This window comes from Athene noctua, chromosome 1 (genome assembly GCF_965140245.1).
Source record: "Athene noctua chromosome 1, bAthNoc1.hap1.1, whole genome shotgun sequence".
NCBI classification, from domain to species: Eukaryota; Metazoa; Chordata; class Aves; order Strigiformes; family Strigidae; genus Athene; species Athene noctua.
This window is the reverse complement of record NC_134037.1, coordinates 262,196,308-262,216,296: the sequence shown is the minus strand read 5'-3', so window position 1 is coordinate 262,216,296 and position 19,989 is coordinate 262,196,308. Positions and strand designations below refer to the sequence as shown.

Genomic DNA, 19,989 nt, shown 5'->3' with positions numbered 1-19,989 from the left:
GGCTGGTATTTTGAACTTTATTAACGTAGTCTGAACTGTAAGACTGCTTCCACATGTCTTAGAACAAGATGAATATGGCTGGGGAAACAATATGGTAAACGATGAACAGATGAGTTCAGAATTGGAATCATTCTGCGTTCCCCCCCAAAAAAATATTCCAGTCGGGGTACTCGGTGTTTTCTGGCTGGATATAGATGTATATGCTTGTATACCATTAGTCATTAAATACTGTTACAGGAATTAGTATGAGAAATGGGCTGCTATTCTTTCAATGCAAATGCAGGATATTGTTGTTTTTTCTTAAGAGGCAGTCCCTTAGTGGCAAAAGCCCTAATTTTGATCTTGGGTGGAATCTAATACTACCCAGAAATAGATAGCTAAATGGTTTGGTTTTAAGGCAACATATTTGAAAAATTTTAATAGTTCCAGTACTTCTTACCTCTAACTTTGTAAGAGAGGAACTGAACCTTTGCAGGTCTGTATTTTAATATTAACAAGTGAAATAGCTACACTTGTCATGATTTGGTGAGCGAATGTTTTATCATGGAATTGTTACCTTGAGGAAGGTGGTAATCTTTCATGATGGCTGACATGATTTTAATTAAGTATAATTGTCTGGTTGACAAATTCAATTACCTGGAAGGTGCTTGGATAAGCAGGAGTGGTTTAGAGATGCTCAGGGTGAAGCTGATTCACTGCTGAGAAGTGGCAACTTCCTTCCAGCAGAAACTCAGACCCTTGGACAGAAGAAAATGCAGGTAGAAACAAACTGGAGCAACTGAATTTGATTTTTTTTTTTTTTTCCTCAAGAGTCTGAACCAATTACGCCCGACTTGTTATGAATTAACTTTGTCATGCCTCACCTACAGCTAATACTGTGATTGTGTTGGCTAGATCAATTTTCTTAGTCTTTGATGGAGATTAAGTGTTTAATTCTTACTAAGACAAGCTTTAAGAATAAATCTACCTTTCTGTTTGATAACCATTGTTTTGAATGCAGTTTATTTCAACATTTATGGTTTTCTGTGATGTTGGAATAAATAGCAAGTATAATACAAAATACCCACTAGTATGATAGTCTGGTCTTGTACAGAGGTGGAGTTGGCCTTAATATAAATTTAATATCCTCGTTCTTCAGATTCTCCTGTACAGGTACTTCCTGAAATTGTCTTAGGATAAACAAAACCCCTCAGACTTTACAAAAGCAGCCCTATCCCCTTTTCAAACTCTTTTCATAATGCTGAGATTCTTAAGTTTATCACACTGGCTTTATAGTGTTGGAGTTTGGGGATACAAGTTTTCTGAGAAAGTAATCAAATTGGATGAATCTGGAGTTGTTTTCTAAAATCTTGTGGAAACAAGTATCTACTTTTTTAAAAAAATCAATTTGGATGAATCTGGAGTTGTTTTCTAAAATCTTGTGGAAACCTAAATATCTACTTTTTTAAAGTTACATTTGACTAGCTACTTCTTTACATCTCTAAATAACTTGGAATGATGTCAGTTAACTTAAAAGCCAAAGTAACAAAGGACAGTAAAATGTTGAAATTTTCTCTCTTTGAGTCTGTAAATGAAATCAATTGCAAAGTGAGATTTATTTTTTTTTTTCCTTAAATATATCAGTACTCTTAAGTTCTTTGGTCTTGAACTAATCATAAAATATGATGAATCTCATCTGCTACATCTTGTTTCTGTGGAGCAAGTGTTGCTTATAACTGGTATGAGAGCAGACTCAGACTCGTGTCTGATGTTTTAGCTTATTTGTTTTCCCCTTCATGTTTACTACGTGTTTTTGTTCAGTCAAGTAACATTTCACACAGCACTTGGGAAAACAAAGCTGTATATAGCAGCTAAATATTGGTAAGGAAATGGCAATTAATATTTTATTACTTGAACATCATTAATGATTTACTCACAGCCCCATGGAGGATACACGGTCATAAATGTGAACATGAATCTTGGACACTTGTTCACTCAAATCAAAACAGGCACGTTTTCTTTGGAAAGCCGAAGCTGTAATATCCTGAAGGAACGATCTAATCTTTAAATAAAATGCTGCTTTTGCAAGTGATACCTGGTTCCTTTGGAAACTTGGTGTGGGGCAGATGGATTTGGGTGATGTTTAATAGCAACAATTGAAATGTGAACTCGGTTTCTTAGAGACTCAAGACAGCACTGTCTTCCAGCATTATCTTCTGTAATGCTAAACTCTATCTTTAAGATCCTTTTAACTCTCGTGAGCAAAGCAGCTGTCTTCTCCCTACGTTATTCTCTTTTAAAAACCTGATTTTTGATGATAAAAGGTACTTGTTTGAATCGTACTGCAACGGGTCACAGGTGATGGTTTTTATTGTTGTTCAGTGTCGTACTATTTATTGGATGAGGTGTGGTAGCTATCCCTGTATGTGTGGTGTTGGCTGTTAAAAAAAATACTAAACTTAAGGAAAAGTCTATGAGAAATGTTTTACGGTTTAGGGAAAAAAAAATCCCAATCCTTACTAATGATGCAGCGTTGTCAGAGAGCAGGAGTATGAGGAGGAGGAATTTTGCTCCTTTAAGTAAAAAAAAATATATATTTTTTTTTTTCTCCCTCCACGCTCCTGTTTGCGGTGCACGATACACGTTGAGGGTTCTGTCACTCAGTAGAGGCAGAGAGATTTCTTTCTTGGGCTATGAAACTCTTGCAGACCACTGCAGGGTGGGAATTAACCTTGTTGCAGTAATGGGGAAATAATTTTGGAACTAAACAGTTCCAAATTTGGAACCTGGGAAGTAACTCATGGCTCTGATGCTTCAACTGATTTTTCTTTTTTAATTTTTCCTAAAATTTTTTCATTTTTCCTGTCACTAGAAGGCAGATGAGTTTTTCAGCAGCTTGTGGGTTTACATGTAGGTTTGTTTGATAGAGACACATAAGGCAATATTGCTATATTTTTAAGCTATTACAAAGCCAAAAGAGAATGCAGTTTATAATTTTTTTTTTTTTCCCAGAGGCTTCACAAAGCTTACGTTCTGAGTTTACTTACTATGCATCTCTACTATTTGAATATTTGAAAATGTGTTTTAGCAGAAACATTGCATTCCTGTGATCTTGGCTGTTGGAAATGGAGAGATCCCTTAATCCAATTCTTTTCATGCTCTGAAACCTTAGAATTTAAGGATGACTATAAAAAGGGGTATTCTATGAAGGTTTGATTGTAGTAGGAGGAACAAATGTAATGTTTTTGATTTTGTTTTTCTTCTTATTTATTTCTTTTACCCCAGGCTAGTTCTTTGGTTAACCAAATCCACTGTAATCCCATCAGGAGAATGTGGTGATCGTTTAGTAATTTATATTGTATGGTTGTATTAATCCAGGTTCTGTCATTGTAGCAGAAAATATGAATCCAAGCCCACCATATGACTTGGCTGTGTCCATATGGAAATAATAAACTCTGTAATAAATGGCCTCCTGTTGTACAATGCAGTACTGAGGATGATTTTCTTCCAAAGCAATTTTTCTTTCTAAAACTCAACAAGCATAGAAATCATTCCCATTTTCAAGAGTTTTTTTGCCGTTAAAAACTGTTTGGCCCATTGTTTGGGAGAAGTCAGAAATCTTTCTAACTTTGAGGATGCTTGCCTGCACCTTTAATGAATTACGGGAGTGTGTGTAATTCTAAAAAACAAATTTAACTTTGAGTGGGATTGTTCCATGTTTCAGCAAGTAGCTCTATCAGTATCAAATTTGTGTTGTTACTGTATGTGTGTATTGGAGGCCAGCTGTGATTTCTAGAAGCTGTTAACATCTGCTGAGAACGGCATATTAAATTGATACCGCTTCATTCCAATAGTCTTAAAGATATTGGAATTTAGGGATGGGTTTTTTTTAATATATTTTAACCACACGAGGGATAGATTTCCCTGCAAAGTTTCCCTGAAGTTGTGAGATTCAAACTTGAAAGAAGGACTTTCTCCCTTCCATGTGCCATTTTCTTCAGAGGTATTTTTAGTTTGGGGACTTATTTAAGAAGTTGTTTATAATTACCAGCAGTGACAGTTATGTCATGTGTACTTCATTTGGTAATCTGAGGGTAAAAACAAGTTGTGGTTTGCATGGAGTCGGTGTCTTGAATCTTTTCATTTATGTTTGCACCCACATAGGAGTTAATACTTGAGTTAAAGTACGTCAATGTTTGAAGCCTTTCTCTTAGCTACGTGGCATTTTATTTGAATACTGTGTTTAATGATGAGAATAATAACAGTTTAAATGTTGATGTAAGCTGTGTAAGGGACACAGATTTAGGTTAGTTGTGTGACAATATGTATCATTAGCAGTCGATATTACTGTAATTCCACTGGTGATTCCAGCATACATTGATACACTCAGAGTGATAGACGACAACTTGCACGCAAATAAATGTTTTGAATCTGTGAATATAGAACGTTGTGTTGAAATTTGGTGTTTTTCCTTAATGGCTGTATTTTTATTGAGCTGTGAGTCTGCTCTCCTGTTACAGATAGGAAATGGAAAAAGTGTAATGAGGTTTAACAGTTGGATTGACTGATTATTTTGTCCCTGTTCTTGGGTGGGTTTCACTAATATGAGGTTATGAGTATTAAATGGAACATTTCCTTAAGGGGAATAGATACCTTGGAACTGCTTGATTATCCTACACTTTCTTTGAAAACCTACTAAATTAACTGACCATAATGTTATATTCATTGGAATCTGGGATCTGGAAAGCAGTGCTAACTCTATTTTTTTTTCTTTTTTTTTCTGATTTTGTAGCTTAGATACCAACATGGGCTGAGTACTCCAGACCTAAGGCAAACTCTTCCTAACCTGAAAAACTTCATGGAGCTTGGCCTAATGGTTAGATGGTAAGTAATTTTTTGTAATTTAAAAAAAAAAGAGGTGGATGCTACAAAAAAAAAAAATTAGATGTGATGATTTTTCCCAAACAAGCAGCTTGCATGCTTGGTGAAGATTGTGACTTTCCCAAAATACAGACCATGTAAATATGTCCACAATATTCTACTATTTTCTTCTGCTCTTCTAATATTTTTCTTATGATGGGCCTGCAGACACTTCTCAGAGGTGTACTGGTTGAAAAACAATGTTATTCACTAGAGGGAGGTGATTTAATCATTCTGTTGAGACTGTACCTAGGAGTTGGTAGCAGATGCACCTTCTGTATTATGATAGTCCAGGAGAGTGGAAAGGTGTAACCATCTTAGCAGAACAGGTCAGTACCTGGTTTCCCACTGACTTAAATGTGTAATTCAGATGAGCCGTGTGGGAATCTGAATTATAATCAACACAGTTTTGTGTTGAGTGTAATTGCTGCTAATGAAAACAGCTGTTGCACGTTGAGTGTTGTTGCTAAATGGGAAGCTACATTAATAAGTAGCTGAAGGTTGTAGTAACCTTCCAGAGAGATGTTGAGTGCTTCTGCTCTAATTCACTCTGGAGGATCTAGGCTCACCCTCCACTGTCTGTGCAGAAAGCAAAAGCAGACTCTTTTCTATGTTCTAAGACTAAAGTTAACGTAGGCTTACCTTGGAGCAGTTGTTTGAGCATGAGGCTTGACCTGTTCTCCTGAAACCCACTGAGATAAAGTTTAGTAAATGTGGAAGGCACAATTTACTAGCAATCGTATTTCTGCATGTGTTAGATGCTTTGTGTTTGCTTTTTAAAAAAAAATAAATTATGGTCTTTGAATCGTAGCCTCTCACTGTAGCCACTCATGCAGCCTCTTACCTTAAGCAATTATTTTATCCTTCATTCTCATCTTCATTCTTTGGGTGCCAGAATCCCACCCAAACATAGCATTGTCCCATTTTAGGATCCCTAGGTTAATTATTCACTGCTCCAAAGTTGCAGAGGTCTTGTGTGGTCCTTGTGTCATACCCAGCCCCGTGCAGATGCCCTGGATACTCCAAGGTATTGAAAATATCATCCAGTCTGAGGTAACCCCACCAGGTTTTTGCTGCCAGATGCTCTGGTGATGGATGTGGACTCCCTCGCTGCTTCAGTTGGTCTAAGAAACAGTTTCTCCTGGCACATACTATGCTAAATTGAGGTGAAAGAGTGTTTCCAGTCTTAACAGAAACTAGTTGTTCCTAATAAGATAACAAACTACAAAGCACTAATAGCCTAATTTTAATATTTTTGGGGCTAGCATATGGCTTTTAGGGGAGACTCAAGCTTGAACTAGTTTTTAAATCTGATGTGAAATGACATTAAACATTGTGACACCAGCCCTTCTTTTAACAGTGAAGTTAAAGCTTTCTAGTGCTATTCTTATTATCTGAATTCCTTAGATGTTAAACCAGCAGAAGTAGCAAAGCCTTTACTAGCATAATGCAGACTAGTCTCATGCTCCGTCTGACAATTGTAGAGGCAGCATAGCATAAGGTGGTTTTTTTTTTTTGTAGTGATGGAAATAATGGAAATATTTGTCTGAAATTAATGCAGAAAGAGTGTCATGTGTTAAACAGTTTTGGGTTGAAAAACAGCGGGCAAAACCCCCTGATGTACAGCCTTCTCTTATGTACCCATTTCTGCAACTTTTAAAGGATTTTTACTGTGCCACCAGCATTCTTACTGCTGTATTTTAGTCGGGTCCTAAAACGTTGCTAAGTTCTAAAAGTCTCTATTTTTTTTCCTGTAATATGCAGAACATGGGAAGAAGAACACATCAGTTCTAAAGACCATATGTGATCACACTTCCTTCTATACAAAACCAAACTCAAGCTTTTTTTGTTATTTCTCCATTTGAAAATTATGAGAGGAGGCTTCAAACAGAGTTAGAGCCTCAGAGTAGCACAGCTCCATATATCAGACTTTTGGGACAAAAGTTGTTCTTCAGCGGGTAGCAGTGATGAAAATCCTGGGGGACATCATCAAGCCACAGCTCTTACCAACCCTTATTTCTGTCAGTCTTTGCCTTTATCTTCCATTCCTTGCATAGAAATTCTGATCCGTGTGAACTCTAAGCTAGTGTCCAAATCACTGATTCTGGGAGGAGAGTCTTGGCAAAGGAAAACAGATACGGGAGTAGAAAAAGTAACATCTTTCAGCAATACTGTAAAAAGTGTTGCCTGATGGAAGTTCAACTCAGCCAACAAAACAGTGGAAGTAAACAGGCCCTGAGAAAAGGAAGCTCAGTCCCTTGTGCAGTTTTATTCTGTCAATAATTTCAGGCGCAGCTGAAAAGATTCTCCCTGCTTTTCTTATCCCTTAGCAAGATGTATCAAGAAAAACTTTCTTCAGCAAGGAAAATATTACTGTGGGTTTTTACAGGGCATCCATCACTGTGGTGTAAAAACCCTAAGATGATGTGTGGTCCCCTAGGCAAATCTGAAAATGAAGGGCCAAAATACCTAAACCGTGACTTCTGTAGCACTCGTGTGTCCCCATCAGCAGAGCGGGAAAGGGTACAGGCTGTGGATGTCTGCTTCACTCTTGAATAAGCAGAGGTGGAATGACTGTGGGATACGTTAAATGGGAGCAATTTTCGAAGCATAGGTATCTGTTCTTCCCCTCTGGTGCGTGCTGGATTTGAAGAACTGATAATAGAAGCTTTAGTTATGCCTTAGAGCTTTTGCCATCATACAACCAGAGTGTTTTTTTCCCTGTAGGTGATACACAGTCATTAGCAAGACAAAACACATTTTTTTGGGGGGGCTGGATAATATTTCAAAACATGTAGGAATATTAAGTGGAGTTCGCCGGGAGTATCACATTCCTTCCTTCCCCCCCCCCCCCCCCCCCCCCCCCCCCATGAATGTCTATGCCTCATTTCCTTCCCACCTCCAAAACTTGTATGAATAGTTGTTCATTTTTAACTTTTTTTTTTAAGGCTAATGATGCTAAACAATGCTTCTTAGTACTTCCTAATAATATAAATGGAAATGAGGCTTTACAGGGAGTCTAGCTCAAGGGGAAAACTGGCTAGACTTTCATAATCGGGCATTACAGTTGAGCACATACATAGAGTACAGATGCCCACTGTCTCGTGGATCATATCTGATTACATATATTTAAACAAGCATAAAAGCCACCAGCTGTTAAAATGAAGATTTGAAGGATTTTTTTTTTTTTCTGGATACTGCAGGTGAGTCATCTGATACCCTCTGCCACAAACCAGAGTCAGTAAAGCATTTCCAGGTTATCCTTCATTTGCAGAATGAGGGCAGGAACATGAGAGGCAGTGATGGGTTTTTCTTATCTACAGATTCACTTGCACTGCCTGGTTTGCTTGATTTTTGTTGTTGCCAGTCTTCGGTTCCCTTTCTTAGCACTGCAGCTGGGTTTTGCTGAATTAAAGTTCCATCAAAGCATAATCACACTGGTAAAAACAATACTCATACTTAGTTTCTCTTTGAACAGGACTGGTTTTAACTCCTGGCCTGTGCATCGTCCTCATTTTTGCTTTTGACTCTTTATTTCTCTGTAGGCTGGAATGGAATTGAATCCCCTAGGTATTCAGGGTAACTGAAATACGTACTTATTTCAGGCTTAAATGTTTTCTTGGATAAGCATCGATTTAGACTTGCACACAAAATTAAATTCTTTACCCCTTCAGATTAAAAACAAACAAAAAACCCCCAGAGCTTTTGTAGAAGAGCTCACCTATTTCATACTAATATCAGAGCAAATTTGTCTTTAAAAGTCTCTGCTTCAGGCTTTTGTGAACTCCGTTGTTGTGCCTGGAGCTCTGGGGGCAGCCCTTGGCCCTCTTGAAGGTCTGCGGAGTGCAGTGCTTTTGCATCAAGATTTAATTGCGTTGCTGCTGGATCCCTCTGCCTGGTGAGATTTGTGTTGTTTTGGTTTCTCAGGCATGACACTTAAATGATTAATACATGTTTTCACATCCCAACACACGTGATTTATTGCAGTAAGCTTGCAGGTCTACAAGCTCTGCTTCCCTCTTCATATCTCTCCTGGCACCTATATTCTGCTGTGTTTACTTTTCTTCCCCTTTACCCCCACTATAAAATATTATTTGTACTGTAGGTAGATGAAATCAAGACAGATCTCTTAGTTCCTGCACACTCTGTTACAGAGGCTGCAGAACTGCAAAAACTTACTTTGGTGATACCAGATCTGGATCTTGACAAGGTAAAAGGTGATGAGCCCAAGTTGTTGTTGATTTAGGCAGTCTAGTTGTGATGCCCCAAATCTTTTCTGTTTTCCTTTTGGGAATAATTCTCTCTGTTCCCAGTTTTTTAGTCCTGGAATATCACTGGCTTCCAGAAAAGCGGTTCATTTTTAAGATTAGCTTTTGCTGATGCAAAAGGCCTTATGCAGTTTTTAATCTTAAATTCTTTTGATTGTGCAGTTTATTCCAGGATTTGAGACTAAATCTCTATTTACGCCTAGCCTGTACATCTTGAACATAGTTTCATTCCTATTTTCATGTTAAGATTTATCTCTCCTAAGGCAGGAAAGATCTAAAGATCATGGCTGCATTAAATCAAAAAGACTCTTTCATTTTCTTTCCTATTCTTCAGCTTAATTCTATTTACTCTGTGTAATTTTTGAGGGATAGCATTTGTGATTATTAATGGCAAGTAAAGAGCACACTGGAAACTTGAGCAGTCCGATGAGGAGACTTTTTTTCTTAGTGAATAGATTAGACAATAGGCTTATCTAATGCTGGTAAATATGAGATACTCCTTTAGAAGGCCTTGTCTGTAGTCAGGGAGATGTCCTTTTGAGCCTGCATTCAAAAGCTTTACTCAAAAACACTTGTGTGCCAAGGCTGAAATTTGTGTTTCAAAGGTATGTCTTGATTCATATACTGCTAGATTCAAGAGGAGCCTAAAACTTAATGTTTGAGTTAAGAAAACTCTGGTAGCTTAATTTATGAAGATTTTTTTTGTTTTGTTTTTAGAAGCGTGGGTCAGAATTTCTTAGCTGCCAAAGGACGCAGTTTCATCTTAACTCCATATTGGCAGCCTCCCTTTGCAGCCCTGTCACTATTGTGCGTTATTTAACCAGTAATCTCTAAGAAGGTGAGAAACTATTATTGCTTTTTAGCACAGTTGACATGATATTGGCTTGGAGCTGTGCTTGGAGCTTCAAACATTTCAAATGGCTATAAACCAACTTAAACACCTTCATTTAGCGTTCTTACTGCCATGAGGTCATAGTTTGCAACAAAAAAGATCAAATGGTGTTTAAGTTTGGGTTTGGTTTTCTTTTTTTTTAAAGTATTCTCATACCAAAGAGCTGTAGCTGTGGATTTTGGCTTTTGGCCAGACAATCAAGATTTAGTATTTTGACCAGCTGTGATCCAGTAATGTTCCTCAGAGGAAACATTTTGTGGGGAGGAAAAGATACATATTTGAGCCTGTGAATTGTATTCTGTCTCTCATACTGCTTTACAGTTTCTCTGAGCCCCTTGCAGACAGATTAAATAATCACAACCGAATCGGACCGAAGAAACTATTTCTTACTATCAAAACTGCAAACAGATTACAACCAGAATCTGTTCACTAAGAGAATAACTTCAGAAATGTTTGTGTCCTACTTCAGTCGCTTTATCTCGCCTGTTTACAGCATGGAGTCTGTGTCTTGTGCCTTAGGTCTGTAAAGAATGCTCAAATGGACTAATTATTAACTAGTCAAAACTAGTATTTTGGGGAGAAAACAGCTACTTTGTAATTCTGCTGCCAGTAAAACTTACGGCTGAAGTTAGATTTATGAATTTGGCTTTTGAGATTTGGATGCAATCGAAACATTGAGATTGGTGATGATGTAATTCTCTTATCTATAATGTCCAATAAATCTGAGGTTTCTCTTCTTTCCTTTTTTTTTTTTTAAACTTAAATCCTGCACCCTGATAGGAGCTATATCTACTTCGATATGTAATCAGTTCTAGCGTGATCCAACTTGATGACTTGAGTCATTAAGGCCTGATGACAGTTCATCAAATCAGTTTTTGTACTCCACTAGTCGCAGGCTTTTTTTTGGACAGGTGTCCACGTCTGTGTGCTGTCTCAGAAGATGGACCATGGCAGGAAGCCGAACCAGCTCAACCCTGGTAACCCAGGTCAAGGCTGTACCTTGGAGTAAAGGGCTGTGCTCTTGCAAGCCAGACTCTTTTCACTAATGACAATACTTCACAATCTTTAAAGTTTCTGGGCGGTTGGATGTTAGTTTTTTAGTGTGACTTGCTTTTTTTTTTAATATATATATTTTATTAATTCCATGGGCTGTGAAGCTGATAAAGCATCTCCTCCTCTGGACGTTGCCTTGATGCACTGCTGTGAATTCTGGTAACAGTACAGCCTTTTCCTCGAGGGAAATGCAAACAGAATAGAGACCTACCATCAGCTGCTTGTTTTCATGATTAATAGCAACCTAGTATTTCTGAGCTCTGTGTCTCTCTGTAAACATTACTTTTGAACAAAAACCTCAATTTGATTGTTTTTTTTTCCCTTCTCACCTGGAGGGAGGTGATGGAACAGGAAAAAACTCCTTGACTTAACTTCTTAATCCACTGTGCCTGTTTTTTTTTTTTTTTATTTTACTTGCCTGCACGACTATGACCATTGTTCTACTTAGAAGTATACAGAAAGCTTTTCACCTTCTCGTGTTTGCCTTCTGGACACCCATCACCCAGCCTGAACTAGTTGCCTGGGTTGCCCCTGTGGTCAAGAGGAGGCATCTTGAGAGGGTGATTTTTTTCCCACTGATCATAGATGGCTGTCAGCGGGGTATTACCCACCCTTCTCTCCAGTGCTCATTTTCTTTCTCCAGTGACCGTGGAAGGAGCCTAGGCAATGAACTCTTACATGGCTGGTCTCCAGAGTCCTCCATGCATATTTACTTTTATCCAAGTGCCTTAGATAACATTTGATAAGCAGTTAAACCATTCTATTAACTTCATTCCTTTCTCAGATTTGGGCTGTTATCCCCGTATTTATTCCTGACTTGAAGCTAAACCCATCCTATTCATATTTACTGGCAGCAATGGGCACTTTCAGAAATCTGCCTGTGTACGTCTCCAGCAGCTTAAAACCTGGTTTTGCTGTCTTAAGTAAGGTCCGTTTCACTGCAGTTTAAGGAACTGCAAGTGCTTTTTGTTCTAATTCATTAGTTGGAATGCTTGCATGATAAATGAAGATCATTCCTGCTTTACTGCCCTATGGGGCATCCCTTATGTACTCTATTAACCGGGAAGTTATTTTGTAGATGAGGGAGATTAGCTTTGTATTGCTGCTACATTTATCCTGTTAGATCACTTAGTATAGATCATTCTGCCAGTTTAACTTACTAAGGAAGGGAAGATTTTTTTTGGCTGCTGGACTAAAGAGGTATTGTTCAGGCATACATAACGTTTTTGCTTGAATAGCCTTGTCATAACAAGCTCTTTAAAAACTCTCCTGCTCCTGCAAACTAATTAATTTCTCAACCATTTGCCTGTAAGGCCTAGATTTAGAAAGGAATTTAGGCATGTTTCTTTTTAGGAGGCATTTAAATTTACATGCCCATCAGACCAGTTTGTAAACCTGCTTCTCTCAAGCTAGTAAGGCACCACAGTTTTCATGTTGGTTTACTCAGACACTTAAATTTCTTTCTTCTGCTACATGGAAAAGTTGCTGTTGTGCCTAAATTGGCCTTATTAGCACTTGTTGAAGATAATTTGGGGTTTGCCAATTATGCCATACTTTGCCCTTTAAAGAGGCTGATCTAAGATACATGAATTTGAGCAATTTGAAGCACAGTCCGGCACAACAGATAATGAGTAGCAGCTACTACTCGTTCAGATGGTGAGGAGGCTTTGCCTTGAGTTTGATCTCTCATAAGAATTACTTGCGTTTTGCATGATGGTGTGCCTCTGCAACTTTAAGAGCCAGGATTAAACCTAGGACTGCTTTCAGCTCTTCTTTCCCTATATGTCCTCCTCATCCGAGACGGCTCTTACTCTTGTGAGGTCTTGCAGTGGTGAAGGTGGTACCGTCAGCAGGAGAGCCCACTCCAAACCTGTCTGTAGCCTGGTGTTCAGGCCGCTGTGTTTGTAACTTGTCTGCATACTCTTTCGACTGCTTGCATTTTCAGGCAAGAGCTTTTATCACTAAAATATATTGTAAAGAACAGATAACCTTGTGGCTATTTTGAGAAACCTTCATCTGTACTTAAATCCACATGGTACACCTTGAAATCCTTCCTGGATTTGATTTTAATCTCGTAAATGCCTGTTTCAACCAGTGGATGGTTGACTAAAATCCAGAGAAATGCCAGAATTTCCTAGAAGCCCTTCTTGTCTCTGTGCCTATATCAGGAGATAGGAAGCCCTCACTGCTGTACGGGCATCTAATTCTTCTTTTACTTTGCAAAGAATACAAGTATCTCGTACCATAACCTCTGCAGGTGGCATATAGACCATCCCAACTGTCACTGCTGAAGGTGTGAAGATGTGTCACTAACATGACACATCTATATATCTGCCATCTGCTGTGCACAGGGGGGAAGAACATAACTTTTTCTGCCTGTAATTCTTGTGTATTCCTAGTCTTTTTTTTTATTTTAAATGTGTCAGGTTGTTTCTCTGGAATCTGCAACCCCCTTTGTGTTCCAGTTCGGCAGGAATACATTCCTGTTTGACTCATCTCTGACTTCTTGAATAGAAACCAAGCAGAATGGTTTTTATCGTTACTGTTGAGGGGATGTAATATTGGAATCAATTCTGGGAATCAGAATTGAATCAAATTAAATCTAATTTATTTTGGGGAGGGATGGCAATAAGTGCTGTTCGTTTTTGAAAAGGAGCTTCTGTGGGAGTGGCGTTCTTCTAAACCCCATCTTCTCTTTGAATTGTGTACATGGCCACTATTTTAAGTTGTATTAGACAACTGATTTGTCAACTACATCCAGACTTAGGAACCCGTTTGACGCAGCTCATTCTAGAACTGCAAAAAGCAAGCGTGTTGCCCTTTGGGTCTTGAATGGACAATACAGTACAAACAAAGCAAACTTCAGCAGCAGGGTTTCTTTTTTCCCCTAGCCTAAAATACTAGACTGAGTACAGAACCCATCTCTCCTTTTTGCCTATTTCTCTTCTGAGCCTCCTGCATTTAGAGCCACTAAGTGCTGGTTCACCACAGTGCAGATATCCAAACCCTTGTAGCACAAAGCTCATCGCTTTCCTGCCTGGAGGCTCCCCTTCGTACTCAAGACTCGTGGCAGGCTTAGGCTCCTCTTAGCAGCAAGACTCATCATAGCCTGTACTTTGGGCTTGGTTTTGTAAGGAAGAGGGATGGAGGAAGGCCTTCCCTGCCCAGTTCCATGGCAGACAGCCACTGCTTGTCCTTGTTTCTGTGCTTCGACATGGGACATGCGTCTGATCTCTTTGGTAAGAGATGCAAATCACCGTGTTACTGTCTTGTCCAAGTAGGAGAGAGAATTCAGCTGTGCAATATCTCTATATCTGAAATGGGAAAGGCAGCAAAACCTTAGATACCTTGCACTGAAAAACACCATCTGCTTAAGTTCTAGAGTGTCTTATAATTTGAACAGTGATCTGTAGTCATCAGTTATCACTTGTCCATGAGGAATTAGTTCACATAAGCGTATGATGATGTGCCCTTGGGCCCAGGGAAGTGTCTTGAATAACTTGTGGCTTTGTGAATATATGCACTTCTTGGAATCTGGGCAAATTCCTAAAATTGACCATTTAATTGTAAAGTTTCTAATAAAGCAAAATACCGTCTTTTCCTGCATTTTGCTGTTAAAGCTGAAAACAGCATTTTCTGTGCTCGCTCTTAAGGAGGATTCATCAAACCTAGTGGGAATGTGAAAATGTTTCATAGCTAAGATTTAAGATAAAAGGAATTTAATCAAATAAATAATACTGAGTATTTATTTATTGTCTGAATCAAGGCAGAAAGCACTAAGCAGGGGGAAGGGGGAGGAAGAACAGATTATCCCAAATATGTTGGCAGTGCACATGGGCTGAGTAAAGTTTGCAAGTGTCCCGCATCACATTCTTGTGTCTGTCGTATTACATCATTTTAAAAATAAATGGTTGATTGTGTAGGGGTCAGCTGAAGTATTTTTAAAGTCCCTGGTCAGTAAGGGACTTGAAGGCTGGTCTCCAAGACCACGTATACAGCACTTATTAGCATCTGTGGCACACACTGCTCTGTTTTGTCGCCTCTGCTAATGTTCCAAACCTTTGCAGACAAAGCCACAAACGCTATGCAAAGTTTCCATTAAAAAGGTCTGAAACAACAGTTGCAATCGAAGAAGAAAGTTGATGTTTTTGCTGCTAACTGCATGTGTGGTACTTACCTCTCTACTTCACTGTCCACAACCGTAAATTCTCAAAAGTAACTTTTCCTTAAGGTGATTTGAGGTTTTTATGGAAAAGAAGGAAGCCCTACACGTGTATTAAGGGGCAGGCTGGGTGGAGGTAAGATGGGAGAGGAAATGAAAGAGCTGTAGTACTCCACACTGCCCTCCCGTGGGGTTGCTTATTTTTTCCCAGAGGGACTTCTTGCAGTCAAGCTTATCCAATTTACAAAGGGGAGCAAAAAAAGAAAAGTAATATGGAAAAGGATCCACGCTAGGGACTACTCATAACTGCTATTCCAAGATTTTTCCCTGCAAGACAGATCCCAAAATCTATTCAGACCTTGAGTGGAAGGGAGTTTCTTTTAAATTGAGTTAATGAAGGAGACTCATACTGACAGCAGTTAAATCTTGGAGTTATATATTCGGCAGATTCAGTAATAGCTGTACTTTAAAATTTTTTTTTTGTTTTAATCTGGAAGGAAAATGAAGCAGTTGCTTAATGTACAACATACTATTTGCATATAGGATGGTGATTGTATTTGGATAAGGATTAAGCCGATGAAGGAAAATTCACATAACACACCCCAGATGATGTAAAGCGGATGTTCCAAATCATAGACCCTGAGACAGTGTAAGTGGCTTGTGGAACTGTATAAAATAGTAAAATCAAACTTGTAAATTAAGCTTGATTAGTTCATGTTCCTCAAGAAACTGAGCCTGACATTTGCCCAAAAAGTTTTGGAATGATTGGCGCAGAGAAGCAGAAGATCTGGCAAAAATGATCCTCTGCAAATAGCAAAGTTAGTGTGTTTTTTCTCCTTTGTGCAGCTGTCAGGAAAGTCCACTGTTGGAAGAAGTGGCTCTTAAAGGATTCGGCCATTATTATGCACTTTTGAAGAGTTTATGACGGCCCAGTACAGGCCATAAATACATAAATGTATGGTCAACAGTAATAATTTCTAAAGTGCAGCTTGGTCTTATAAAATAGTGTTAACAGTAGGAATTAACGTAATGTGGTGGTTTCTTGGGTGATTGACTCTTCAAACCATAGAGCTTTGTAAATGTTCCTACACGATCTTACCGGGTTTCAGTAAAGTTGTCCTCTGGGGTGTCTTCTGTAGTTCATACAGCATTAAACACATTTGGGGTTTTAGCACTTTAGGATACAAGTAGTTGGCCAAACGGAGCCCGGAGTTGTGATAAAATAATTGCTTCAGCCTTTGGTTAAACATCTGTATTGCTCGTGAGCGTGCCTGACAGCTGTGATTTATCCTTTCCTTCTTTTATAGTGATCGACACCATACATCCAGTGCAATTCCCGTTCCAAAGAGACAGAGCTCTAGCTTCGGCAGATTGGATATTGGCTTTTCCAGTGGGCTTCCTTCTCCGGATAAAGGACTCCGAAAACGAGCCAGCACGGGAAACGAAAGACTACAGTACAAAACTCCTCCTCCTAGTTACAACTCTGCTTTAACGCAGCCTGTTGCCATCGCAGCCCGTGTAGGAGAGTTAGATAAAAAACCTGGATCGATATCTTCTTCCTTGGATACCTCTATGGACTCCTCAAAAGGAAATACCAAGAAAGGCGAGGACTTGTGCAGCAGTTTAAATGGAGAAAACGGGAACCTAAACAATGCCCAAGAGCAGCAGGAGTCTTTCCTAGGACATAGTAGTGCAATAAACGGGGCGTTTCTGCCTGCTGAGTGCTCTGGCACTGCAAGCAACGAGCAGCCCTGTGAGTTCCGACCCACGCTGGGCCCTGTCCTTTGCTGCACCGTGGAGCAAGCGGAGGAGATCATGGGGATGGAAGCGACGGGGTTCAGCACAGGAGACCAGCTAGAAGACTTTAACTCCATCCCGGTGGAGCATGCCGTGGCAGTGGAGTGTGATGAACAAGTCCTAGGGGAGTTTGAGGAGTTCTCTCGAAGGATCTATGCACTGAATGAAAACATGTCCAGCTTCCGCAGACCGCGTAAAAGTTCGGACAAGTGAGCTTGGACAGGGATTTGATAGCAGACATTGAGGTGAAATCAGTGATCTGGAGTAGAGATAAAATTGCACTTATTCTTTATATTAATTATAAAAAAAAAAATAAATAAAAAGCTAAAGCTATTCCTATGGTGTTAGACAAATGGACTTGAGCACGATAACACAGGATCATGGTATATTCCCAGCCCAGGTAAATTTTGATTCTGCTTCCAGTCCTCTTTTGTCTGGTATTTGTAATCTGTTGGAAATTTTTTTTTTAGGGATTGGAATCCGTTTATAAATGCTTTCGTGGAAACGACTTCTAGTGCTGATCAGGCCCTTCTATGAATATTTGTTAATGTCTTAATTATTATTTAGAGTTAAATTTAATCTTTTCAGAAGGAAAAAACCCTGTAATTTAAAAATGCCATAAATTACCATTTCTGGCAAGACCTCTTTACCTTCTCCCGTGTACTCCTGTGTTTTCCTGAGCAATGTAGCCAGCGTTACAGAAATACCATGAATTTGTTATAATTGGACAGCTTTCTCTTTGGCTGTGCTTTGTAGCCTTTGAAGTTCTAGTTTGCACTGATGGGTCTTCAGTTGGCGGTGTAAACTTGCCAGAGAACGAGCACCTGTGTGATATCTGCAGTTTCCTTGCACCTGACTAGTCAGAAATTACTTTTATTTTTTTCCCTCCCTTCCTTTCCTCCATACTCACTGTTCCTACCAGTAGAAGCCTTGAGGACTAAATTGCCTCTACGGTTTCGTATAAAACTCTCAGCCTGACCATTCCCTGCTTCAGTTGGGCACAGACCTCATTAGCAGAGACCTAACGAAGGCACGACCTTAAGAGGGGTTCAGCTGCCACCCTCCGCGGTGTCCATCGGGGACCGCGTGCTGTGAGGCACTTCACAGATGTCTTCATAATAAAAAAAAAAAAAAAAAACCAGACTGAAAATGCAGTCAGCACTTTGGAATTAGGTGAATTTGTGGAATCGCTCCACCCTCTGTAGAAAGGAGGCACTTAACGTTATTCATCTAAATTAATATCCTTTTAACCATCTGTACTTTAAAGGAAGAAACTTCCAGCAGTTTGCTGGAGGTGCAGTTTGCTGTTTGGTAGGTTACCACTGGCACATGTGTTCAGCTGCACTAATGGGAAAGCAATTTGCAGCCTGCTTTGTGATTCCTGGTATTTGTTTCAGTTTGGATTTCATTGCTCTTGCTTTCTATATTGTATACCCAAGAATTTGGGCTCAGTTGTGAGCTCTCAAATATAAAAATATATAGCAGAATAAAAAACACTTCATCATGCCTGGCTTTTTTTTTTTTTTTTATTTTTCCTCCCCCCTGGTCTATGCTTTCTTTTGAACCAATGACCTAGTCTTTTTCCTAACTTCACCGTAAGGCTAGCCTAAATTAACTTTTTTAGAATGTGGATATGTGTAATCTCAACTATCTGTTGTCGAAACAAGACGTGTATGTGAGAATCAGTATACATAATAGCACTGTTCTAGAATATGCATTTTTCCAGGTAACACCTTAATGATTGTATTAAAATTATATTCACATTTCTTCTGTTAGCTTTTAACGGTTGTGTCTGCAATTGAGTTGTTGGATCGAGCCTTTCTACGGCAGTTTGTTACCTTTGGTCTGTCCCAGCACGATGTGCTAGATAGAAGCTCTCAGAAGCAGAGACCGTGATTCTGTAAGACGTTGAACATGATTCCAGGTGCAAATTTGGGCATGGAATTGGACACACTCATGAGTATCTTCTCCCCCAAATAAGCTCCTCTGTTCCAACCTCATAAAAAGCATCCCTAAAGGAAATGCTTAAAGCACTGCCATCATCTTTGAGAAGAGATAGGTTGGAAGTTCTTGCTGTGCTTGGGCATCCCAAAAGCCAGAAGTAAGCACCTCAAAGCATGGCACTTATTGATTTAGTAGGCATAAGATACTCTGTCCTGTGACTTTACCTTACCGTCTTCTGATAGCTCTCTAATTTTAGGGGAAATTTGGTAACGTTGAGTCAGTCGTGCACCCTGCGGGATGGGATCTGGCACGCTGGAAGCAGCACAGACCTGTTTGTAGGCACACTCGCTTTCCTTTGTAACAGAAAGGCAGTAGCTTGTGTGTGGTGGTGACTTTTCAAAGCAACCCAAAGAGTAGTTGTGCAGTCGCTATGTTTCGTAGGCAAACACGGAGCGTCTCAGTGCAATTAAGCGACACGTGAAATTAGGTTCATAGAACATCAGTGGGACTTTGGATTTTTTTTTGTTGTTGTTGTTTCATTAGTTAACGTGTTTTCTCAGGTTGCACCCGACCAAATGAAGCCTGGTTTTCCTCCCTGATGTTGTGTTGCTGTTCCTGTTTGAGCCGTGTAATTGTTAATGTGTCAAAGACGATGGTTGGTTTCTGTCGCATGAAGCTTCTTTGACAGGATTTCTATGGCTGTATCTTTAATAGGCCTTAAATTGTCCCCACGTTTCTTTTCCACTTACATCACTGCCCGTATGGAAGGTGGTGTGAAGGGGGGACGGCATCCTAGGGCTAATTAAAGCATTGACAAACTTCTCTTTGCTGTGAGGATGGGGGATTGTACAGAGTGCAGCCACCTCATAGCTTTCTTTTTTGTGTTGACCCCCCCATAAATTACTTTGAAAATAACGTAGTGGGAGAGCAACAAATAGTAGGTTTGAAGGTGAGATGATATATCACAGTGTGCT

The 19,989-nt window shown here is 39.4% G+C and overlaps 1 protein-coding gene across 2 annotated transcripts in view; it reads left to right on the top strand.

Annotated features, from left to right (window-relative positions):
• UVRAG (UV radiation resistance associated) overlaps nucleotides 1–18,577 on the top strand; it is a 97,768-nt gene extending 79,191 nt beyond the window's left edge. For both annotated transcript variants that reach the window (XM_074918746.1, XM_074918749.1), the window contains exons 14-15: nucleotides 4,772–4,863; nucleotides 16,582–18,577. In XM_074918746.1, the coding sequence (XP_074774847.1) occupies nucleotides 4,772–4,863; nucleotides 16,582–17,284 (795 nt within the window). In that variant the 3' untranslated portion in view covers nucleotides 17,285–18,577. The remainder of the gene's footprint in view (nucleotides 1–4,771; nucleotides 4,864–16,581) is intronic.
• Nucleotides 18,578–19,989: the final 1,412 nt, after the last annotated feature.